The 26,205-nt window shown below is 40.8% G+C and overlaps 1 protein-coding gene across 3 annotated transcripts in view; it reads right to left on the bottom strand.

The window, feature by feature from the left end:
- The window catches only part of ABLIM1 (actin binding LIM protein 1), a 144,536-nt gene extending 136,049 nt beyond the window's left edge, over window positions 1–8,487 (bottom strand). For all 3 annotated transcript variants that reach the window (XM_053983491.1, XM_053983489.1, XM_053983490.1), the window contains exon 1: window positions 8,367–8,487. In XM_053983491.1, coding sequence (XP_053839466.1) covers window positions 8,367–8,406 — 40 coding nt within the window. In that variant the 5' untranslated portion in view covers window positions 8,407–8,487. The remainder of the gene's footprint in view (window positions 1–8,366) is intronic.
- Window positions 8,488–26,205: the final 17,718 nt, after the last annotated feature.

Genomic DNA, 26,205 nt, shown 5'->3' with positions numbered 1-26,205 from the left:
GGGCTCATTGCAGAGGGGTTTGATTAGAGGGCCATTAATGGTTCCCCCCAACCCAACCTAACCCATGGAATTCTATGATTCCATGATACTCCTGCAAGCAGGCATGTCCACTGCTATAAGAACACCACTAGTTCATCACATACTACCATGGCCCACTTCCCAATGCTATCCATCTTCTGGGAACTCAAAACCCCAACAGAGCCCAGGCACAAACACCACTGTGTTTTCTGGAAACTTCCAGCACACTACATTTTAGAAGAACTAAGGTACCTCAGCCAGGAGCAACAGGAACAGGGTATTTTCTCAGCTCACTCACTGGAGCATGAGGTCCATCTAATCTTGCTGTTATCCTGGCTGAGAAGAAAACACACAAGAGCTGACTCAGCAGTCCTGCTGCCAGAAAGCTGCAGTGGCCACACATACCTGTCTCTGTTCTGCTCCTCTAAGGAAATCCACTACCAATCACACTGATGCCAATGACATCTACCTGGCTAAATACTGCAGAATGGCTTTGGCTGAACTCTCGGGACTCAGGTGGTGATGGCCAGGGAAGAACAGGTGTTCCTCACAAGCAAATATGCTCCCAGTACTCTGGGAAAACAGTACACTGTTTTCTGTCCTGCTTCCTCACTGAGACCAGATCCACTCAAGAAAAAACGTTTAGCAGAGCTCATCTAAGTACTGCTGATGGCCACATAAAGCACTGGTACTACTGAGCAGACACTTCAAAGAGAGATCTGTGCTAGTACATCTAGATGCAAATTTTATTCTCAACAGATTGAAATGCCTGGTTACTAATATTTAATATTACTTCACCAGTTTACTGTCTAGAAAAGCTTAAGATAGAGTTAAAAAACAGCTATGGGGCTTTGGCATCTTTTATTGTGATAAAGGCTATGAAGAACCTGCAGAGGTGGGAATTATACAGTCCATAGACCTCTACCAAGTTAGTTTACTGGTTTAAACCCACACAAGGTTCTCTAAGGTAAGCTGTAGGACTGCCTGTGGCAGGAGGAACAGAAAGACCACAAAGCCACAAGGCTCCTCTGTACTGGAAAAAAAAAAAAAAAAAAAAAAAGTGACTACTCGAAAAGGGCTAGTGGTATCAAAGGTAAAAGGATCTGTGTTATAACTCAGCTGAGCAGCACAATTAAGCATGAGTGCCCCATACAGGCTTCTTATCAAGCTGCCACATGGCATTTTTTTCACTGCTTTTATAACTGACCTTTAAGTAATCATTAGCCAAACTCCACCAAATGCCCCTTTCTGCAGCACACACATGCAAATTCAAGAACTGCTACAAAGTCTGTCTGGCCCATGAAGTCTGTCAATGTCTGTGTGAAAGGACAGTATCAAGTTCAAGTCTGAATAGGGTGTAGCTACATTTGTATCACTGTACAGAGTCAAACTTCTACTCTTTGAAAAACCACCTGGGGATCTCTCCAGGTGGCACACTGAAAATCAGACCTGTTTTATACATCAACAGCAAGAATCTACATGCACAAGCCTTTCTGTTAAGCCAACTTGGAAATAAGAAAGCAAATGTTATTTTATGTACTGGTTTCTTGGTATTCATTCCAAAACATACATGAAACATCACTTTGCCCTTTATTCTCCTGTTACAATTTGTAACCGAGAAAAAACGCAAGAGAAAACACAACTGCATTTCTATCTCAGACTTAACTAAGACCACACTGTGACAATTTCCTTTCCCAACTGATGACATTTGCAAAATCTTTCAGCTGAATTAAAGCATTGTGCTCTGCTTCCTGTTATCAACTATGTATGATAACTTCCATGGCACATGAGCCTTTGGTAACAAAAGCCCAGCTTTGCAGCGCATTGTAACGCTGGACAGGCAGCATTACAAGCTCTTGGGAATGCTTTTCCCTTTACTCCGTGCTCAGAAACTGAATCTGACTCACTTCCCCAGTCCCCAACAACCACCAAGTTTATCCTTCAGCGAAGCAGTGAGCAGAAAGATTAAACAAACAAAAATATCCAAACAATATGCTTGAGATTACATCTAATGATCTTTTTCTTGGGTAAAGGAGAGCAACACCAGACATCTACCTTCATGTGAAAGTACTAGCTGGGCTGAAAGAGTACCAAGAAAAACAGGACGTAGAAAAATCAATCACTAAATGAAATATTTAAATGACATTAGGGGGGGAAAAAGCCCTAATAATGTCAGCTAGTCTACTACCTCTGGAAGCCTTAACATAGGCTTTGGGAAATATGCTGTCTCTGCACTCCCACAGGCTTGCTGTTCATCCCTGAGCCATTCCCTTAATCTCTTTCATTGTATTTTCCCCTATCACTTTCCCCTCACAAGGGATTTGTAACAATAGGTACATTAAAGACTGAAGTTTTCAGATCCTGTGATAATGGAAACTATAGAAGTACCACAGATAATAACACTAGGGACTAACTGGTCAGCATTAAAAGAAGAGGTCATGTAAAGCATAGCTGAGTGCTTCTCCTTGATCACCATTACCTTCCACTTCATTTGTATTTCTCAATGATTCTCCAATAGATTGTATTCCATATTTAACACTAAAAGTGCTTATTTTCCACAGAAAACCAAGTTATCAAGAAAGGCAAAGAGTTAATTCTATACATATTTTCCCATCTGAAAATTCCATTTTTAGTTATTCTTCCCCAAACAAGCAGAATCACTCTTACTGTGGTCCCTGTGAGTACAAGAGTTAGGTTATGACAAAAGACCTGATTCAACCAAAGGATATTTACCTTACTTTATCCATTCCAATGTTTATTTCAGAATAAAAATTATCTCTGTTCGCATCTATTTTCAGACATAAAATACCAGTGTGTGCATTAAGGGATCTGTCTATTGCATTATTAGAAGATGAGATGGCTCAGCATTTTATTTCCTGGCAGCACAAAGCTAATCTATTGATCAACAATGTCAAGAACAGTGCACTATGAATTCTTACAGCAAACCCAATCCTTTTTACTTACACGTACAAAAAAAAGCCAAGTGTAACTGCTGACAACTGATGCAATTTCATAGGCAAGATATAGTGAAAGCTTTATGAAATATAAATATAAAAACTGCTGCACCCTCAAGACTCTGTATGATTGACTCAACAACACAATCCAAGTGTTTGTCCATCCCCAAGTTTATAAATAATCCTACAACTTCTGTGGGGCTGAGCTCTGTGCTTGAAGTCAAAGAGGTGCCTAAGCCATTCTAGGGAACAATTAGCCAAAAGGATCCTGGCAGAAGCTGGCAGTCCTTCAGATCTTCAGTAGGGAGTTTTTTTCCCTACTCCTCAGCAATGTTTAGGTGTCTTTTATTTAAACAGAGCGAAGACTTTCAAGATTAATGTAATTCCTTTAATCATACTCTTTTCCTTTCTTGAACTTTGACATTTTTCTTCTAGCTGAGAGAAGAAACTCCTTGTAACATCCTCTTCACAATGTAGATTTCATAGTAACTGAGACAGAAATATGCTGGGAAGCAAAGAGATCAAAGGTGAAACCTCAGAGATCTTTCATTCCTCAGTTCATTTCCTGTACCTTTGGAAAGAGTGACATGTTACAAGCATGACATCAAAGAAAGCACCACTCCTCTTGTTATGTATTGAAGTAAATTTGGTATCATTATAGTCTCTTCTGACATGTCACACAATTACAGAAACATACATGGTAACTTTAGTAAAATGCTGAATTTGAGTAAAGAATTACACCAGAAGAAAGTCTCCTCTAGATCACTGCAGGGCTTCCTGAACATGTTAATTTAACTTTACCCTCTGTCTCCTAACACTGGATCTTCTGCTGTAGATGTAGCACCAGCACACATGATCAGAAGAATTAAATATTTCTCTTGCTGCATCCAATACCCAAATTCTCCAACATCAAAGCCATTCTCAGAGCATGGTATAACTCTAAAAGGAGAACTCCTGCAGTCACACTGCCCGCCTGTAGCATCAGTGAAGCTCTAAAGGAGTCCTTCTTTGTACTACAAAGACTAATTTAAGCCTCTACCAGAAGCCAGTAGAAACTGTCAATGTCCATCACAACTAAGAATAGGAGGTTACCTTTCTATATAGTGGAAACTATGGCACTGCTACAGGATGCCAGAAATGACATCAGATCAGTTCATCCACTGCCAACATTCCTCATAAAAGCAGCTTTAAATATGCTGTGTTGGCTAACCTTTGTTTTCTAATTAAATAAATCCTACTGCACTGTTGAACCCTTCCTCTTGTGGTCAGCACTATCTTCTGGTTAAATCAGCTGCACACACACACAAGTGAGCAAGAGCCCTGTTAAAAATGGAGAAACTGTCAGTTAAGCAAAATTATTACTCTGTGAGCAACCCACTTCTCTCACAGGGATCACATTCTGTACAGGCAAAACTGAGGCAAGGACATCGGAAAATACATGGATGGAACAGAAAAAACTTTTGGGATTTGTTTCCATTTATTACTGGTAGGAAATTACATATAGCATATGCCAACTAGTATTTGATAAAGAGCAGTTTTAATCCCCTTGGGTATTTCATAGCTACACAAACACTTGCTTGTATTTTACTGATAGTTTAGTGGATTCTCCTCAAACAAGAGCTGTAATCTGGCACCATCAGGAAAAGCAGCAGAGAAACACAGCAAACTTCCAGAGCTGACACTACACTGAAAAAGAGAAACATGCTCTTCATTTGACAACAGGTACAGCTGGGTTTGTTCTTTACCAGTGCCACTCAACACAGGACAAGCCATATCTTGGGATATTTCCCTGTCATCTACAATGTTGTGAAGCTGTGCCTATCAAATCCTTTGAGAGTTATTCAAAGATAGCACTAAATCAAGAGTCTTGATCTTGCAGTGGTAGTGGAGGGCACTCACAATCTAGCAAGCTACAATTCTGAAAGAGGAAGTAGGAAATAAGGTCTTACAATAGTGGGAACAATCATTCCAGTGATATCATAAATTACTGGAATGGTGAATGAGCCAAATGCAGCACCTACAAAGAATTGAAGACCACTATTTTGACTGCTTGACTGATATTTACCACAGTATATTTGCAGCAAAGATTTACTGCAGTATTTCTTCAAGAATAGTGTATCAAGAATTTCTTGATCATATCCTTCCACTCCATGACCAAATGCCATCAGTTAAGGTGGGTTTTATTAAGGTCTTATGTGTCATGGGCTACTAAGAAAAGTCATTTTTCCAGCAGCTGAACTTTAAACACAAGTGTAGGATTTCAATTAATTTTGAATTAATTGTAACTAGAACATAATATAAAGTCAAGATGGCCCTGGCCATCTTTGAGGGAGGATTTCTGCTTCATTCTTAGCCATCACCATGGTATTCCTGGTATTAAAAATACATTAAATATTGCATCTAGACAGTTACTTCATGAGATGCCTAATTCTTCAGTTTCTGTAGAATGTAAACAACTATTAATAGTACATACTAGGAGGGTGGTTGGTTTGGGTTTTTTAATGTAAACACTCCCTCAGCCTAGAGCAAAACTTAAGTTTCCTTTTATTTGTGTTGACGTTACCACTGTGGTATTTGTTTAATACACAGATTTACCACGGACACAAATCAATGACCAAAAAAAAAAATCCTTTTTGCATGCAATTCAGCTTCAAAATCCCTACTGCTATTAACACTCTCGAGGCATGTTCATTTTTTTTTTATTCAGAGTTTTGCCATGGTTTGATTGAGAAATAGTTCTGCAATTAAGAAGAGCTAAGCAATAATAAAAACAATTAAAGAAAGTAGGGAATCCAGCCAACCTGTCAGGTTGTGTGAATAAAAACTGATTGATGAACTTCTTTAAGTAGCACTAAGCAAAATTTTCAGATGAATCCGTTAAAACAGGTGCTGATCACAACAGCATTTATCAGTAGAAAACCTTATGTTATAAGCATATGTTGTGCATATTTTCAGACTGAAACTAGTTGGCAGCTCCCAGTTATTTCTTCTTTAACTATGAACGAATTAGAAGATAATGCACCATTTTGTAGTCGTTTTCTGATCTGATCTTATTGAGTTTTGCCCCCAACATTTATGCTTTCTTTGAAATCCAGATCCTCACAGTACTGTCCCTGGTATCAATTAATTGATTCTGAACAAGCAAAGAAAATTCAGTTCTCCTCCTTCTCAGTGGGTTATCATCAGAATGAGGTCAACCTTTCCACCTTGAAATAGAAAGCTGACAAAGAGAATTAGGGGATCGTTTTTCTAGAATGAGAAAAGCCAGCTTGTGAAACTGATTAAAAATGGAAGTCAAACTAAACAACCTGTTTTCATTACCAACTTCAATGAAATGACAAGCAATTATCTCTCTATATATTAGATTTCAAGACAGCTTGACTCCCCTACTAACGCAGGGAAGAGAAAGTGCAAACACCTACAGAGCAGCAGGGAGAAGGATCAATTGTCTCCTCTGTGCTTTCTTAGTGTGGCAATCATGAGTTTATCTACGAGGACCCAGCAGAGAGAAGAGATTTCCATCCCCACCCGAGAGATCACCAAGGTTTTCCCAGTTCTCAGGGTATCTGGTCAGGGAGAGAGAACCAGAGAATAAGCCTAACCTCAGTGTAATGAATCCCCACAGGACCAGGGGATCACATATTCATTTGATTAAATTCACAAAATGATGTGGTGTTTCCCACATCACAGCAATATCATAGAATCAGAGAAACACAGAATCATTTAGGGTGGAAAGCACCTCCAGGATCATGGAGTCCAGCTGGTAACCCAGCACTAACCACGCCCACAGGTGCCACATCTATGAATATACAGAAACAGGTGATTTTAACCAAATGCTATTGCATTTTACACTGTGGAGATTAATTTATATTAAAAATAAATAAAAAATAGTATTTTAAAAACAGATTAGGAAAGATATAAGGATGGCAAAAGGAATTTTGCACACCTATTTCAGCCCACATTGAGAGAAAGAAGAGAAATAAAACTGCTATATCGAAATCAACATTAGGTTTGGCCTACAAAGACTAAATAGTAATGGATGAAAACATAATTTTTTGTTGTTATAGTTGGTAGAAAATTTGAGTTGTATTTTTCTGTTGTTTTGTTGGGTTTTTTTTAAGGTACAGTGACACTTTTCATAGAGAGGTGTACACAATTCATCAATACATCTACCTGTACAATTTTTAATCTCCAGACTCACAGAGGTAGATGATATCTGTTTTTAAGCAAGAAATACTGGATTAGACAATGCAAAGAAGAAAATAGGACTTTACTTCTTCTGCCTCTAATCCCTGAAATCAAATGGGCACCCCAAGGGTTTATTTATCTGTCCAAGCATTGCAGAAAAAGCAAAACTACCCACACTTGAGTTCCCAAGAAAGCAAAATATATCTTTTTATACTTATGCCTCTTCCCCCACCTTTATCTAAGACTGTGGTATAAAAAAAGAGGAATGTTCACTAAGCAAACTAAGATTTGCATGCCTCTTGGATGCAAAGAGCATTCACTGTGTAGCACTCACCACCAAACTGTGCTGAATGTGCTTTAGGTGTGTAGGAGAGAAGTGCCTTGAGTCTCACCTCGTTGAGCACCTCACTGCTGCACATTGGCACCCTGTGCTGCACAGTCATACCTGAACCAGGGAAAGGCAGCACACACCTGCAGCAGGCCCTGAACAGCCACCCCTCCTGTCTGCTGTGCGGGGACAGCAGCAGTGACAGGTGGCTGCCGGACAGACAGGAACTTGTAGGTGTGCTCAGTCAGTAACACGCAGATTGCACAAGGCTTCCTGAGGTTAAACACCAAAGAAATCTGCCCTCAAAAGCACCCTAACACTGACACGTTATCAGCTTTTCTTTCAAACCATCCATTAGCAATACTCTGAACTCTTATGCCACCTGCCACTGCAGAACTCTAAAACCTCTTTTTGCAGAACTCACCCCACTGCAACAGCATGCTGTCATCATCTTTAGCTAGAAGATGGGAAACTTCAAAAGACAGCAGTGAGTTAGCTCTCACAAAAATACACAGAGAGTCAGAGCTGGATAAAAAGCCTGCTTAATTCCACTGAGTTGTGCTCTGCTCTCTATGCTCAGATATCCATTCCAGAGGAGCAGCACATGGGTACATGCACACACTGTTCAGCCAAGTAACAAAGTCCACTGTTCATGAAACACACCAGGCTGGGGAGGTGTTTAACTCTTAAATCAGTAAAGAAAAACAAACCAAAATAAAGAAATTGCTTTTCTTATCAGAAAGATCCCAATTTCAGTCCAACAGAAGTTCCTCAGCCTGATTTCCCTCTGTAAATCCAAGAACCAATGGCCTGTGGATGGCTTAACCTGTAATTTATCATTAAAGATTTACATAGCAGAGCAACAGTCCAGGACAAACCTTTGCCGTTTGCAGAGCTCTGATGTATTTCCAGTTCCATTTGTGCTCTCAGGCAGTGTGGTTCCTGCACCCCAAAAGCTACAGCCTCACAGAGAACGGATGGCAAGCTGGAGGAACAAGTGAGAGCCTTCAGAGGTGGCTCACTCTATAGCTCCACTCCTACTATTTCCTGGGTTGAACAGTATGAAAGGGAGTGGCCCAAGCAGAATAGGTGTGTCTGTGTTCCCGAACAGTTTAAAGGAAGAGTGAGTATTTTCCTCTAGATATTATTCCATTACTAATCGAGACCTTGGTATGCTGTCTTTCAAACAATGACATGCCTTAAGGTTCTGACCATCTCAAATCAGCTGATATTATTGATAACTTTGTTTTTCATAGAGAAGGATCCTAACAAGCAGCCTTAAAGGTCGACTGCAACCAGAGGTGACTTTGTCCTGAGAATGTTTTCTGTCTGTTTTACTCTGCATCTCATCTCCACTCCACTGCTGCTGTTTTATGGCTATACTGCACCTAAACAAAGGAGGAAGAGCCTGTGAAAGAAACACTTTTACCCATTTTCACACACACTTAGAACAGGGAAAACTGAAGTCCCAGGCATCTTCTCTCTGCTCCCACAACACCCCTCCCAGCAGAGGCAATTAGGCTGACTGTAAGTGCAGACTTCCAGGCATTTCCTTCTACGCAGTTGCACATACCCAGAGACAAACTGTTCCTTGAGCAGCTGAATTAATGAATCTTTTTGTTCTGATTGATTTGCGTCCAACATCCTCAACACCCATCGGGTTTGCCCTACCTCCTTGTAACATCCTCTTGGCAATACCATTCCCAGAATTACTTCCAGTTCCTTTCCATTTGTCTGCTTTCCCAGTTCCTTTCCATGTCCATTAAATCATCCACAGAACCCTTAAGCTGTCTCCTTTAACTGCTTCAGATTCTTTCTGAATTTCTGCTCTCACCTCCTGAGCTGCACATTCTCTTCTTTCACTCTTTCTCCCATACTAATGGTTAGTACCTGTAAGTTCTGTTCCCCTGGAAGGAGGAGAGAGGGAAGACTGAAAGAGAAGTTGTTTAATCCTCATCCTAGGAAATTCAACTGAAAAGCAGCCAAACACAAGGTGCAGAAACTGACAACTTGCAACCTGAAGCCCTCTCTAGAACACACTTACTCTCCTCTGTACATTACAGACTGAGAGATGCTGCTGAAAAAAGAATCCCATTTTATCACTGAGATTTCACTTCAGATGACAACAAAATTACCACTTCTCCTCTAAACATGAATGAAAAGATGCCAGAAACATATAAAAACTCTTAGCTTCTTGGTTGGGAACTGCTAAATATGACCAAATTTTGGCCAAGTACTTTTATTCCTTCCTTCAAACGCTAAATCCTGAAGTTCCTGGACTCCTGACTTCATTTTTCCCACAATGAATTGTCATCTCAGCCAGCTTGTTAAAAATACAGTCATTCAGATGCACAGACAAATGTAAACACAGGCACAGAACCTGGTCTCTCTACCTTTATTCTCAGCCTGACATTGTTCTCCTGTGGTTTTATAAATTTTATATGCTGCCAAATTAAGTGGCAAGCATGACACAGTGTTTGCTCCGTTTGGACTTTAACATGTCTGACTGAAAATGAATAGCTCATCAGAAACACTGCTTTCTTTCCATCCTCATTCTTCTTTTTAATAATCAAAGCACTCCACACTTTAATTACCATTACTAATCCTCTGACGTGGTAAGCAGATACAATTATTCTTGTTCTACAGACAAAAAATTGAACTACTACATTCCCAGGAAGTGTTGACCACTAGAATTTATTTATTTTATTTACTCTGCTCCTAGATACAACTGCGTGTTGTGTTTCTGTCCCAGATAAAATGGTGGAAAGGAGCTCCATGGGCTCAGAAATAAGTTCTTCTCTCCTCATTAGGAGACAGTTCCTCAAGTTCACCAGTGTGGTTTCTTCTGTTAACTACATTCATGTATTTTTTGTTTAGGTGAAGAAAGAAGATGAGAATGATTCAATACACATCTCCATTTGTACAAGTCATCACATTCTCAGTAGCTGGGTATTATTAGTACCTACAACATCAGACATCATACTCAAGACAGGTATAAATACAAGCCATCTATATGGCTATTTATGTACAAAACCTCTCTAATACAGATGATTGCATTTTCACTTTCATTTATGTTCAGTTATCCAATCTTACCTTGTAGCTTTGTATACCGCCATCACTTCTCGGTACAAGTTCTGAGTCCCAGCTCAGGACCTTCTGTTTCCTAAAGCTGAAGGTCCAGTCTCCAGGAATTTCAGGGTATTTGAAATCTGCCAGTGTACTACCATAAACACTGTATGTTGCTCTCATGAAAAAAAAAAAGCCACGTAAATCTTGCCAAGTGACAAGACTTGGAAATACTGCAGTCTGTTATGCTCAGCAGAGATGCTTTTGTTGGCTATTAAAGATCAGCTGAGACTTTCTGGCTGTTAGTTCTCCAGCAATTTCATTGGATTTAGCTTATCCCATCCTACACTGTTCTCAGGCTTATTGTAATTCCTACAAAGTGATAGAAATAATCAATCCCTGTCCTGCAAGGGATACACAGAACTACACTGTTGCCAGAAAAACAAAAAGACAACAGTGTTCTTCACAACTCCATCACACAAATCAACAATCTGACTGACATTTCTTGAATTTAAAAGTTCATTTGTGCAATTTTCCTTTTCTTAATCACCCTTTTTTCTCCCTGCAGTCTTCACATAACCCAAAGAGAAGCTCCCACATTCATAAACTACCTACTAGCAGAAAACCTACCAATCAAGAATGTTATCAGCCACTTCACTTGGGATCCATGAACCAGCACACTCTCATGGCATCCAGTGGGAGACAGGCAAAGCATCACAGTTCTTCCTTCAAGTTTCAAAAGAATTTCTTCCTAGATGACACTGGACCATCTTGGCTCAGCCTGCTCCCTGGAAGATTTTATCCCTGTTGAGATATTCTTTCCATACCACAGATGAGGAAAACACTGCGCAAACTGAGTGATCTTTCCAGGACAACAAATCTCTGTGCCCAGCATAGAAACTGAATCGAGGTCTCATGAATCCCAACCGAAAGGTCTTACCATCACACCTCCTGTTTAAAGGAAATTATTTATTAAAAAAAAAAAAACAAACCCAAGAAAGAAAAAAAAAGAAAACCTCAAAAACTTTAAAGGATACCAATAAGCTCTTACCAAAGGAAATTAATCTACCCTGTTCCCTTATATATTATCTTATGTGTTCTCACTTCAAGTCCCATATAATGGAAAATGCCCCTACACAGTCCCTGTGGGTGCCACAGCCTTTTCACCAGAGCTGGTTCATAGGGGACAGTGCCACAACCAACACATCACAGGAGCAAAATTACAAGCAGACTCTTCCTCACTATTTCAGCAAACAATTCTCCTCACAATACAGGAAGTATCACTGACACTTGTGATTGCTGGTAATTCTTTTCATTTACAGTTTCCAAGGGTGATTCCTCCAGATTTTTTGCCCCACTCTTTGAAATTATTACATCAGTTTCACTGTCTCTGCCTTGCAGCAGAAACAAATTTACAATAACTTCCTCAGAGCTGGCACACAGCAATTATTTTCAAGTGTAACTGCTTAGAACGAGTATTATGCTGTGTCTCCTGTGCTCCAGAAAAATGAAACTTTATAGACATATAAAGTGTAGCCAAGCAAACACTCCTTTCTTGTGCGTTTCTAATTGCATCCTAATTATAGCACTTTACATGCATTTATGTACCTTTCATCCTAGGGTATCCCAGAGCATTTTGTAAACTGTCACATGGTTTTAAAAGGAAGCCTATATTAACCCAGAGCTACTCATACCAGACATCTCCAGAATCCAGTGCAGCAGCCTGTAGATAAATTCATTATGGGAGAGACTTGGGCCAACGGCAGAACACTGAATCTCTGTAGTTAGAGAAAGACCCTCCCTCCCCCTTCAGACATCATTTGAAATTCTTGCATATCCATTTCATTTGATGGTCTCAGTGTTTTAAAAACATTAATTAACTTGCACAGTATTTTAATTAGTTAAGGCATAAACAAATATCTAAAACCTGCAACAGGAAGTGCTTAAGGGAAAAAGCTTTAGAACCAAGGCAAACACTCAGAGATTCTTCTAGGTTCTCTCTCACATTGCAGCAAAATGCTGATTTAGCTTTAGACTACCTCCAGATCAGAGTTTAATAGCTAGTAATGCAACTATTTTCCACATTTTTTTTTTCCTAATTCCTTTTGGAATATGTCCCTGCTTTTTATTAATCTACACTCTGAAGTAGTGAGCTCCATCCTGTATTCCAGTGCTGTATGAATAAATGCTTCCAAAAGAGCTTTTGTTTTCATTTGATTAGGTTGAGGCCAAAATACTTATATCCTCAGGAAAAAGAAGGAAAAAAATTCTCTACATGCTTCTTGTGCACACAGATTCTACAATATTTTATCATGACTCTCAACACCACTCAGTTTTACAGGTAAACAAACAGAGGAGCTAATTTTTTTCCAGCAAAATAATCTGAAACAAGGCTTCACATCTGCATGAATACAAGCTGTTTATTTTTAGATGCCTAATTTTAGGCAGCTCGTTTTAAAAATTCCACCCATACAGACGCCAAGTTATTTTCCGAGGTCACACACTGAGGCAGCGACAGCTCTGATGAAAAAGCCCAGGCATCCTTGTCCTCACAATCATTATCAGAAGGCAAAGAGAAGGGGTAAACTGCACACTCCCCAACATATCCACGCAGGAAGGAAGGAGACTGAGTCAATTCTCCTGGGATTTCCATCTAGGCTTGTTAGAAATACAGATATTCCAGTTGGGATACACCGAGCTTTAAACGGTTTCTAGACTAAAATGGCAGCCTCCCATTACACTTCATTTCAAGATTTACTTAACAATTTGCCATTCCCTAAGCTAAGCTAAGTCTTTGTAAAGCCACAAAAACGTGTAACCTCCCTCTGCTTTTCCATGATCCAAGGTAGCTTGGAAACTTGCTGATACTGATTGCTTCCTCCTGACTTGGCTTTAATTCAGGCGCCAGGCAACGGATCACAAATGGATAACATGAAGATAAAATATTTGGCAGAAAATTGACTGTCACACGCTTTCTGTTGCCAAGAAACAAAACAGGATGTATTAGAATTATCTCATTAATTAACTTTTCTGTAATTCTATTTTTTATTTTTTATTGGCATCTCGCTGGTTAAGCAAATGGTTTTTCTTTCAGAAGGAAAGTGTGCTAAGCATAAACAGGTATTTCTAATACATCAGAGGCTGGCATTTAACAGATCTTTACAATAAATTTGACTTTGGGCCAGGTCCTGTGCTAGTTAAAGTTGATTTTTCTTCCTGATACTAAAAACAACCCCTTTATTTCTGAAAGAGATTAGGTTAGTGGAGAGATCAGTTTACATCAGCTGACAATATAAATCCTAATTTTCTGCCATCTCTTTTCCTTCAGCTTCAGGGAGTTACTAAATTATTTACTACAGGACTGAAATAATGATTTGCTGTTTCATTAATTGTTTTTAATTAGTTCTGTGCAGGTTTTTTTTCAATGTTCCTAATTTTGATACAAGTTAGTTGCAGCTCTGATCCACTTGCCAAATAACTCTCCTAGAAAAGAAAAATATCCAGATTCTGTCAGTGGCAGAATAATGTTTGCATCCTTAATTTTTTTCCAAGGAGGACTCAACCTTTCAAGAAGTCAGCCAAGACCTAAATGAAAGGCCTGGCTGAAGTATTAATTCACAATGAGTAATAGCTGTAATGATTGTCAGACAACAAAAAAAAATTGGTCTTTATTACATTAATGTAATTGGTCTTTATTACATTAATAAAGCCCAGGTCTGTAAGCACTGCCCATGAAAAAAGCTTACTGATTCTCCCACAGATATTTTGAACAAGTGAATGTTTGCTACAGCAAGTTAAACCAGACCAGAAATGCTGAAGACTACTTTCAGCATACACCACTATGAGCACAACAGCATTGTTTTGAAAAAGAAGCTGGTTTAAACAGTGCCTCCACTGTTTTCTTTAATGTCACTGAAAACTTTTCTTATGCCCTGAATATTGTTCACAGTGAGGCAGGGTTCTGTTTATGCTCTGCAAAGAGATGAAGAAAAACAGGGAAGTAAACCCAATTTTCTCTGTAAATCCTGCATGAAAATGCAGACGTTTCTAGCCCACAGCATAAACAGCAATAGGCAAAAGTCAATATTGCAAATGTTTTCCTTCAGCCTTAACAAAAGCAGCATTATTTGTGTCAGGATTTTTAGCACAACACATCACACACGACTGTCAGCTCAGGAGCTCCTCAGGCTGTGACATGACACACCAGGACGTGAGCAACACTCAGCGTTAGGGGTTCCTGAGCCTGTGCCCATCCTCAGCAGTCAGCCTCCCAGTGCCATGGTGGGAGTCTTAAAATGGAAGTTTGTTTAATTTAACAGTGTCTCTGTGATGTTACATCCTTTGCAAGGAGGAAAGGAGACTGCTAATGTCATCTCTGAAGTGTTCACTGTTCTTTTGTATAAGAAATTGAGGGGTGGGACTGAGAGGAAAAGTATCATACCCAGAGGGAAGGGATGGATGAACCTCCCAGTGAGTCACATGTGGCTGTCGGCAATCACAGGCTGCAACACCCCACAACTCCCCACAGAACTGATGGACTTCCAGCTTTACTTGATCAGGTTCTGTGAGTTCTGTAGCGAGGTGGGAATTGGACTCTTCTCCCAAGTAACAGACAACAGGACAAGAAGAAATGGTCTCAAGTTGTGCCAGGGAAGGTTTCAACTGGGTATCAGGAAAATGTTCCCCCCTAACAGGGCTGTCAAGCACTGGAATGGGATGCTCAGGGAAGGGTGGAATCACTGACCCTGGAGGTGTTTAACAGATCTGTAGATGTGGCACTTGGGGACACGGTTTAGTGGTGGTTTAACAGTTGGACATGATGATTTTAAATGTCCTTTCCACTCCATGATTTTGTGTAATGTTTACAAGTTCCATGGTGTAGGGATTAACTTTCCTTTAGCTCCTATACTAAATTCATTTATGGGATGTTCATAAACTTCTCTTGTCACAACTTCATCCATTATTGAAAATGGCCCTTTTTTATCCCTGCACAAGTATCATACACTTTTTGATGTGTGTTCTGACAGGTACATTTCTCTTTGACTGAACTGAAGCAACACATCCCTGTTTAGAGACCTACCCAGCACCATACTGTTTTCAAAGAAGGCATCAGCATTCTTCTCTGTCATTCACACCCCAGTAAACTCCAACTGCATGGCAAAAATCCTTCTTCTTTGTCCCCAAGCACACAAAGGTCTCTTTCTAGGTAAAACTGAATTTTAACCAATTTCTAGAATCCATAAGACAGTTTGTTTTTTTTTTTGTTTAAGTGCAGATGCACCTGATGGGAATATTAAAACTGAGAACAAATGAACAGTGTAGCTCAACAAAAAAAGAAGTTGTCTCTTCAATAACTTAGAATTGCTTAGATAAATCACAAATAATCTAAAGACCACAGCTCAAAAATCTGCTAGAAGGGAAATATCTCAAGCAGTTACAGGTTTTTATAGTCCTACATTTGCTTTAAGTATTAAGCACTGTTGATAGATAAGCATAATGGAAGAATTCAAATGATGCTTTATAACTCTTTTTTTTCTTTGCTGCAAGGCAATTTTTATCTCAGCCTATTGGCTTATATTAAAAATTCTTTCATTAAATTTTTATCACCACTGGTATTTCTACATATGAGATGTGACTCCAGACTATGGAATTTATTTATCACTGGGATTAAAGCAAGGTGATACAGAAATGTAAACAAAAGGAGTTTTTTACAACCATAAATTTAACATGTCTCATTAATAGACTCAATATATCATATCATGATGTTAACCAGTAGTGACTTTGAGTAAATAATGTTGGGAGGTGGTGTTGTTTGTTTGTTTTGCTTGTTTTTCTTATTTTGCTAGGGTAAGCTGAGAAAACAAAGTGTTAATGTAACAGACCTCAGGAGCATCTGCACTCAGTTATTTAACAAATAAGCAGTAAAAGAAATTAAACAATCAGAAATATGCAGGATTGAAATTGATAGCAGGGTTACAATTGATAGAGGTTGTTAAGGCAGAAGAAAGGAAGATTTATTCTTCTTTTAATTCACATTCACATGCTTTTATACCTGCATGTTTTGTTTAGAAGTAGGACAATGGCAGTTGCTTCTAGCTAAAACACACAAGGGACACCTCACAGAATCAGTGGTTCTATTTATTTATTTATCACCTGTGTTTCAAAGGACAGAAACAGAAAATGTTTGCTGTTACCTGCCATACCTAGGTGGCAGTTCCTCATTCCTCATTGCTATTCCTGTTACTCAGTGCCCCATGCATTATAAACCACACTCAAGAGCACAGAGAGCTCATCTGAGTGCAACTCCTTATTCCATTCTGCCCAAATTTTCTGCTACAGCAAGCAGAAATCTGCCAAGGACTTACACACAGGACAAGAGACCAAAAATATTGAAATTCACATGGACCATCACTCATTTGTCAGGTCATCCACCACGAGGAGGAGGAAGTTGAAAAGGAAGAGCCCTGACAAGCAAGAGCAGCGCTTGGGGGATGGAGGAGGAGATCACTGCTTACGTGAATGCTGGAACTCCTCTGATGTCAGATCCTACCTCATGGCTGGTGCTTGCTTTCACAAGCAGCCCACTGTCACTTAAGATATGAGTAAGGATGATAAGAGTTCAGCCTAAAAAAAGTACAGCCTGAGTGCAGCTCACAGTGTGCAGGTCGAATTGCTGAAGGGCAGGAGCCCCTACATTCAGCAGTTTACTGCCATCAGATTCCCAGAGCATTAAAAGAGAATCACAGAGCAAATCCAGCTGGAAGGGACCTCTGGAAGTCTCTAGCTCAAGCTTCTGCCCAAAGCAGGGCTAGATCCAAAACCTGATGAAGTTGCTCAGGGCCTTTTTTCACCAATATCTGAAAATCTCCAGAGACTGCACAACTTTTCTGGGTAATCTTATCAAGAGTTTGGACATATGCATCGTGAAAACAGATTTCCTTCTATTTAGTTGGAGTTTTTCTTGGTGCACTTTGTGATTGCTGTTTTCCACCCTTCCACTATGCACCAAGGAGAGTGTGGGAAGGGGTTTATCCAGAAAATATGGATCCACTCAGGTAGCTGAAACCATCAATTGTACCTGCACTTAGCATTCTCTTCCCCAGGCCCACAGAAAGCCAGTGCCTTCAGCTTTTCCATGTAGGTCCCAAGCTCCAGATCCCTAATCAGCACTCTGCTGCAGTTGCTCATTTGTCAGCATTTTTTTTTTTTGCACAGGAGGGTGAGTGTAAAACTGGAAAAAAATTGGAAACGATTCCAGAGGAAGCCCTCAGTGCTGAACATAGAGGAGCAATCACTTCCCCTATCTGCCAGCTATGTTCTGCCAAATCTTGTAAATCTTACTCTGCTCTGCAGCAAGCTTTCAGTGGCACCAGGACACACTGCTGACTCACGTTCCTGCCCCTCAGGACCTGCCAGTCTTTTTCTGCAGAGATGCCACCTGGCCAGCTGCTCCCAGAATGGCAACCCCATGCAATGTGCAAGACTGCCACTGTCTTTGCCATCACACAATCCTTGCTGGCCCATTCTTCCAGAATGCTTAAGTCCCTCTGAGTGGCAGCCCTGTCCTCCCTGCAGTGCCCTGTTTCTCCCAACCTGATGTTACACGTGAACGTGCTGAGGGGACATTCTGCCCCACCACCGAGGTCACCGATGAAGATGTTGGACAGAGCAGCTCCAGCATCAAGCCCTGAGGCACACTGCTTGGCACAGGTTGTTAGCTGGACACTGATACTTCAAGCCTGAAGGTCTAGCCAGCTTTCCACAAACTTTTTAGTCCACCCATTTGGCCCACAATCCCCAGTTGGACTACAATTACGCTACGTGAAATCAATTTCTTTGTGCAGTGGCTGGGAGAACAGTGAGCACACTTCTCAAAGCTGCACCCCTGCTACACACCAAAGTCCAGGCAGAAATGGAAACAATCAAGGCTTGTGTCACCAGCTGAGAATTCCTCCCTTTCCCCTGTATTACTACAACAACTTACTCCTTCTGTCCATCTTTTTCCTATTATATTCACAGAAGGGATACCAGCAAGGCCTTTTAACACCTCGTTCTCCTGTTATTAATTAATCTTCTCTCCTGCAAAGAACAGAAGCAGCTAAGATGTGGTCTGTTTCTTCTATTTAAAGGATGGGCTTTTACACTCAGCCATCCATCCCAGATGAATCAGAAAACAATTCTAGCCTTCAGCCTCTGAGAACCCTTGGAACCATTTTAAGTACAAAAATTAATACAAGCAAATGAAATTAAGATGGCATTTAACTGAGGATTTAGTCAGCAGTTTATGCACACTGGTGACACCCACACACCAATTCTACTAATTTTTATCATGAGCTCCATATTGAGTCCATGACAAATTGAAAGTGAAAAAAACCCCACCCAACAAATAGCTGGCCTTTTAGCAGGCTGTTTATGTGCACTAAAGGGATCAGAAGCTGCACTCAAGGTCAGCTGTGCTGCCAATGCAGGCAGTCCAAAACAAATTCCACCTGGTGTACCTGTCTGCCATCAGCAGTGGGAAAGGCTGAATAACACATTCCTTAAAGACACCTGCAATGGAAACATAAATCCTTTGTTCCACTCTGAGCAAATGAGCTTTTTATGTAGACACCTTTACATGGATCACATATTCTTGGAAGCTCAGTTTCCAGATAACTTTATTACAGTGTCACTAATTTTTCCAGCTCAGAATTATTTTCAGCTTCAGATCAAATGCTATTTTTAAACTTAAACCCTGGCAAGAAAATTGTCCTCGTGGTGTCTGGACTTAATATATGATTAGTATTATTTTTTCATCAATCTAAAATACTAAAATAATAAGGATCTATGGTGTTGTCCATCAATGAAAAAAAAAACAAAACAAAACAAAAAAAAAAAAAAAAAAAAAACACAAAAAAAAAAACCCTGAAGAAACCAAAACCCTTAAATGCTATACAGTCCACATTTAAGAGAGGTCATTTTGTATCAGAGATTCTTCATCTCTAGGCCACCTATAACTTATTCCAAGAGGAACCAGAATATGTTATAGAACTGTCTTTTAATATCTCCCTCTAATCTGGCCATGCCAAGTCCCCCTTGCCCACTCCCCCTTTTAGAGTCATCCATCTCAGCAAACATAGACTGAAACTAACATACTCTTCACTATGATCATAAACTAATTTGAAAAGCAGAAATTCCTGGAATTCTATAATGAAATTCCCATTTTCCAAAAAGTCATATTTAGAAAATTTGAGAGTAAAAGCACCTTCCAAACTAAACAAATAAGCTGGGTCATCACAGAAGTCATTCTTATTGTTCTATTATAGCCATGTAAGAAAACCAAAAATCTAATCCTGGAAATAATCAGCAGTACCTCCAGCCCAAAATGCATTTTACACTGTCAGAAATTAAAAACTCTGCTCTTCTGTGCAAATGATGTTATTTTTGGGTTAAGATACATCAAAATCAGGAGAAAAAATAGCCTGCTTCTGTCCCATTGAAGTTGCTTTAAAAATAAAAAACTTCTAGTATGTAATGCAATTAAAGCAGAAGATAAATCCTGACTCTCTAGAGTCTGCTTCCTACTCAATTCTGCCATACCAGAGCACATGATCCTTTCCAACACAAACACACTCACCCAAATGTGAAGGCATCTTCTCATAAATTTAAATACACATTATGAATAAAACTACCGTAAGGCAAGCTGACAGGACACAAGTTGGGAATACCTTGGAAATATTTTAAATAGCTCCAGTGCCTTGGAGAGGTAATTAACTGTCCTGTCCTAGAACTAAATAATACAGAAGCTGAAATACATATTTCAGAGCTGCCTGCAGTGAAACTCCTATTTGCAGCTCAGAATAAGGAAGTTCTATTTAAGGAAAAATCCACTCGAGGGGAGGATGGCTCCAAATCTTCCCTTAATTGAATTCTCACTTAAACTCCTTGTGTAAGTGCCATTACCCACTGGAGCAGCAAGGTCTCTGCAGACAAATATGCACAGACTGACAAACAAACTCGCACTGTGGCCTGTCCGAGTGACCTCCAGGTTATGTCCCTGGTTGCCCCACCGGGGTTAGAACACAGCGCCGTGCTCCTTGATGGTGGAATCTATTCCAGAGCTGGGGACAAGTGCCTCTGCCTTTCCAACACGTGAGGGAAGGCCTGTGTGTCCTCAGAGCAGTATGAGAGCCACCTCCAGAAGCTGCAGGAGAGCTCTGGGAAGCGAGAGGCGCGAGCCAGGCCGGGCCAGGGTGGCACAGGGCAGCTGCTGCGAGGCGGCCAGCGCAGCCGGGCACCGCGGGCACAGGGACGGCTGCACCGCCCGCCCCCGCCCCAGCTCCTGGACAGCATCCACACAGGGCTCTGCAAGGACCCAGCCTCTAGCCTGGGGTGGCCATGGCTTCACAAGCAAGGCAATAAGGTATCAGAGCACTTGATGGCTTGGTGCTGCCTCTGACAGCAGAGAGCAGCTCTTTAGTTGTGATCCTGATGTGCCATCTCCTTGCAGCAGATCTCAGAGCTCTCAGGTCCATGGCAGTGCTATTGTGGAAATGATTCAATAGCAAGGGACTAAGACTCTTGGGAAGTCAGAGCACTTAGCAACAGACAGGACAGAAAATAAAATAAAATTAAAAAAAAAAATCATCTCTGTGTATTCCTCACAACTACCCCATAAAAGCAGAGGTCTTTTTCCAGGCAGTTCCAAGTATAAATGAGATATCCTGTGATGCTGAATTAGTGCCCATGATCAGCACAAAACTTTAAAAATACCCTTTGACAGGGCTCTGAATTTGAAGAGGTAGTCAAACATCCTTCTTCAACCAGCAGAGAAAGGAGCCTGTCAGAATATTCTCAATTTTTCCACGTGGCAGAGTGGCACAGGCACAACGTAAGAGTGATATTCAAGCTGTAATTTAGAGAGCAAACATAACAAATAGCTCAGAGCAGTTCCCATGTACCCATCCTTTCCTCTTTTTACTGCCTTCTGAATTTAGAAGGGAGCTTTTTTAAAACAATCTTGGCTGAGTCACTAATAAGAACAACAGCAACAACAAAAAATTACACGCCAGGACTAACTGCAAGATGTGGCAGTAGAGGAGGCCCTCAAGGCACAGAGCCAGACAGCTGGAGCTCACTGGCCAGGTGGTGCATTTGTTCCTTGGGGAACCTGGCATTAGTCTCACCCAGCAGCTGAACCACAGAATAATTCTGGCTTAAGTGTTGGGAAAAGTGTTTAAAGACTTGCTCTCTCAGCTGTGGGTGAAGGTGGCAAACATCAGAGTCAGGGTAAAGCAAATGTAAATTACTGCACTGGGAGTAGGAGGTAGGCAAAATGTACCAGATTTAGAATGAGTGCTTAGTCCCTGGTGCAGGCTTGAGGCAATGGTTTCCCACAGAGGAGAAACTTGGACACTGGGGACATGGCCCACTGGGATACTGAAGTGGATCCCCCTTTACAATAATTACCTGCTGTGGCACTGAGGATGTAGATAGGCAGAATTATTTTTGAATGCTGGCAATCTTTGCACACAGACTATAATGGGTTTTCTGCCTGCAGACATTTCAGAAAACTAATTCAAATTAGCATCTGAAATGGATTACAGAAACTACTTCAAAGCCTTTTGTGGACACTCTCATTGATAAGTAAGAGTGACCTTTATCAATTTCAGTTAGCTCATTACAATAATAAATTAAGATCAATCAGAGCCCCTTTAACTCTATATTCACTTCTTTATTTAATTTGGATTAATTGTTTCTATGTCTCTCCATCAGACCATGTCAAACTATGAGGCTGGAGAACAAATGGAAAGAAATAAATATTCCTGCAATATCTTCCTGGTCATTACTCTAAGCCCCCTGTAACACAACATGTTCTCATGTAAGGCTGTCACATTCTTGCTTCTAACACCAAAGTAACTGTGGCTGTAAAACTCACGGGTTTGGAAAAAGGGAAAATATCCTAGTAATATCTGAAGGTGATACAGAGACACTGGATTGCCTGGACCACTGGCATTGTTTCATTCATATATTTTAGCTTCTTCTCCAGGACTGTAACATCCACAAAAGTTCTGAGCATGTTTAACTCACCCACAACATCTCAGACCAATGTCAGGAGTAGTGAACAACTGGTAAATCTGTCATATTTTAAATCCTTCTCTCATCTCACTTCCCTATTCCCTAAATCCCATTAGCAGAGAGCTGGCTCTGTATTGGTGACTATACTGATGCACATGGGACAGCACAGCCAGGCACCATCTGCAATTACAGCATTACAGAAAAGTGTAGTATTTCCCACAAATATCTGGCTGCAAAAGCCTTGTGTACTCCAGAAAAGCAACCCTTGGAACAGCTAGGGGCAGCCTTTCTCCCACTCCCAGTGCCCTGGGAAGGTTAGGTCTGGCTGGAGGTCAGCGAGGGACAAGGAACACAGGGTGTCAGGAATGACAGGGTCCCGTTCCCTCATCACAAAAAGCAGCAGAAGGCAGTGACGCATCTGCCGGGCCTCGCTCCAAAGGCAGCGGCAGCGGAACGCTGCGGGTGCTGCCAGCTGGGATCTGAGCTGCACTCAACAGCCCTCAGCTTCTCCTCAAGTGCAGACTATGTCCACACACTGCTGAAGGAGCTCAAAGCAAGGAACCAAAACACCCTGCATGCTACACAAGTCTTCAGAGCTAAAAACAGGCTCAAGGATCTGGTAGCGATCGCTGAGCACTGAGGGCTTTCCTTATAACCAGGGTTGCCAGCTGCCTCACTCGTGGACAGGAATAACTTGTTTTGACAGATTTACTGCTCTTGCCATTTCCCCCCAAACCTTTAATGAAGTTTTTATGAACCATTTCCTTCAAACACCCTTTCACAAGTTGACAATGCAAGGAAGTTACATTTGCAGAGTGGAACAAAGTCAAACAGACAGATGGGAGGCAACACAAGCTGAGAAGAAACTCACACTGCTTGCCAAGCATCTTCCTAATATTTTCCACAACAAGCTGTAAGCAGTATTCCCCACTTTTGCAAATGTCACGTTTTCCCTAAGATCGTGATTTTTAAGTCACCTTCTACTCTCTTACAGCATTACTAAAAGAATAGAATTAGTCAGACAACCTTTTTGCCTAATTGGAGGAGTAGTTTTGTTATATGTGGCAAGAATCTGTATTTATTGCTCATGTACCTAAAGTGATGAGCAGTGGAGGAACTGAGCAGCATTCCACTGATCCAGCCGGTGTGACATTGACTTCCTAAGGAAAACCAGCCCAATGCCTGTGTGTTAACTGAAGGCTTCTCCAGTTACTTTGAAATTCAGATGAGTGTTAACCTTTGGGACTCCAGACTGAGCTGTACTGTCAGTGAAACCTGGAGCAGCACAAACCGAGGCGAGTTTGTCTCTGTGTTGCTGCCTGTTTCAGTACTATGGGTTTGCACTGTGCATGCACAAGGAGGGTGTGTGACGGGAGGGGCTTACCGTGATTCTCTCTCCTTGTCTTTAGCACTGCTCACTGGGTGTTGCTGTGGAAGTGCCAACACTACCAACACACAGCCATGAGCAGGAAGGCAGCAGCAGAGAAGCAGGGAAGAGCAAGAAGGAGGCGGTAACGAAATGCCTGCAGTGGCATCCAAGATGTCAGAGCTCAAATCCCACCTGTGTCAGAATTCTTGAGGAATCTTGGGCACACCATGATAAAATGTTAAAATGAATGTGCACTGGAAAATAATGGCTGTTTCTACTTGCCTTAGGTCTAACATTAAGACTAACAAAAACCTATAAATACTTAAAGTGCTTTGCCTTCTTTAATTGTAGGTTTCCTGAAAGTTCTTATGAATACTTGTGCAGGAGACAAAAGAGAAACAGACCAGACTGTATGCTGCCTTACAGAAGGTGTGCCAGCCATCTACACTGTCCTCTGAGTTGTACATACAGCACCATTTGAACCAAAGAAGTCAAAGAACTCTACAACTTTTAGTGCACTATGAAGTAGACTGACACAAAGTCCTGATAACACAGAGCTCCCACTTTGGTGACCAGGAGGGGTTTCACATTCAGAGGACCTGCTGGATAGGACTTGACAATGCAGTGTTGCCTGGGGGTAAATTCAGACCTGAGAGCACAGCAGATTGTCTGAAGCCTGTGAACTTCATCCTGTGATTAAAGTAATTATTTTTAACTGTGAACAGCTTTTTCGCCTTGTTTTACTGTCCATCTACATTTTGTAATAAAATGAAAAGAGGTCCAATATTGACTTTCAGAAACATGTGGGTACCCCTATCCTCTTCAAGACAAAAAAAAAGCTGAAGACATCCCAGGGAGGAAAAGCAGAGATGAAGGGATGTGAGAAGAAAGGCAACCTGTCACTTTGCTGAGCGTTCTACTTGCAAGCCCACAGCCAAATGAAGATGGGCTCAAGGAAGGCAGCCTTGTGTGGGATGAGTTCTACCAGTAAAATTGTAACAAAACAACAGAAAACAAACTGGTGAATGCTGTATAAGCAAACTGTAACATTTAAGACTAGAAGCTGTCAATTACATGGGATACAACTTCTTGCAACACTGAGACAAGTGGAAAGTACCATAATTGAGAAACCAGACCCTGTTATCTGTATTAAGTAACATCTAAAAACAGAGCAAGCAGTTGAATGTGGATGAGGAAAACAAACAACTACAACATTAAAATTTGATTGTGGATCTCTGAAATGATTTCAGGAACTTCAATGCAGTCAGAATCTTCATTTCACACGGTATCAACCAGCACCTTCACAAGGAGCTCACTGCTATACTGCAAATTATTGACAAATATCCACTGTCAATATCATTGATAGGCCAAGAATCTGTCATATTCCTTCCTCACAGAAATTCTCTGATGAGAGCTAAAAACAAAAAGTTCAAATTAGTATATTCTGTCTCATGGTGTAATGGAATGAGTGTTCTCTCTTCCTTTCCCTATCACATCTGTTTATTCCTGTACTTAAGTGTGTGTTTCTACATTGTCACGGGGCAGGCAAACACTTGTTACAAGTGCTGCCTCCAGACTGACTGGCTTTGGTACACCAGGACTTGGCAGTAACTTTCTCCTCTTGAAAAGACTAAAGAAGGAAGGAAAGAAGCAAGCCTGGGGAACGTAAAATGCTAATTGTCATGATAGGGCCCCAAGAGAAAACAGTAAGTTTTTTTTTTTCTTCTACTCTGTTGCATCAGTAATTTGCTAGAAGCCTCAATCTCTAAAAGCTCTTCTAAGCACTGCTGCTATTGCCAGTTTCAAAGTCAAACTTGTTTGTACTTATTGCCTTCACTGGAAAAAAAGGGAGGTTGTGGGGTTCATCTGCATTAAGGAAAATACATGTGACAGTGCTCCTCCTTTCACCTTATCAGCAGTCAGCAAGTGTTCAGGAAAAGCTGATAAGGAATGCTGCTCACAGGTTCAGATTCATCTTAGGATATTTCTGAGAGACAGTTCCACTTGAATAGGAATTATTTATTCAGATAAAAAAGGCTGACAGGTCCAGATACATAGTCCATACTTTTTAGAAGTATTTGGTTTAAACTGCTTTTTCTGTAAATGAATCTTTATACAGGAGTGGATGAGAAGTGTGCCTAGGAAGCTCACCAAATAAAACACCATACTCACATTTCTGAGGCTGTTCCTGATACTGCTTAAAACAGACAATGCAGTGTGGTAAA

Source organism: Vidua macroura, chromosome 8 (genome assembly GCF_024509145.1).
Source record: "Vidua macroura isolate BioBank_ID:100142 chromosome 8, ASM2450914v1, whole genome shotgun sequence".
Lineage (NCBI taxonomy): Eukaryota > Metazoa > Chordata > Aves > Passeriformes > Viduidae > Vidua > Vidua macroura.
Note: the sequence above shows the minus strand (reverse complement) of the source record. Positions and strands in the feature narration are given on the sequence as shown.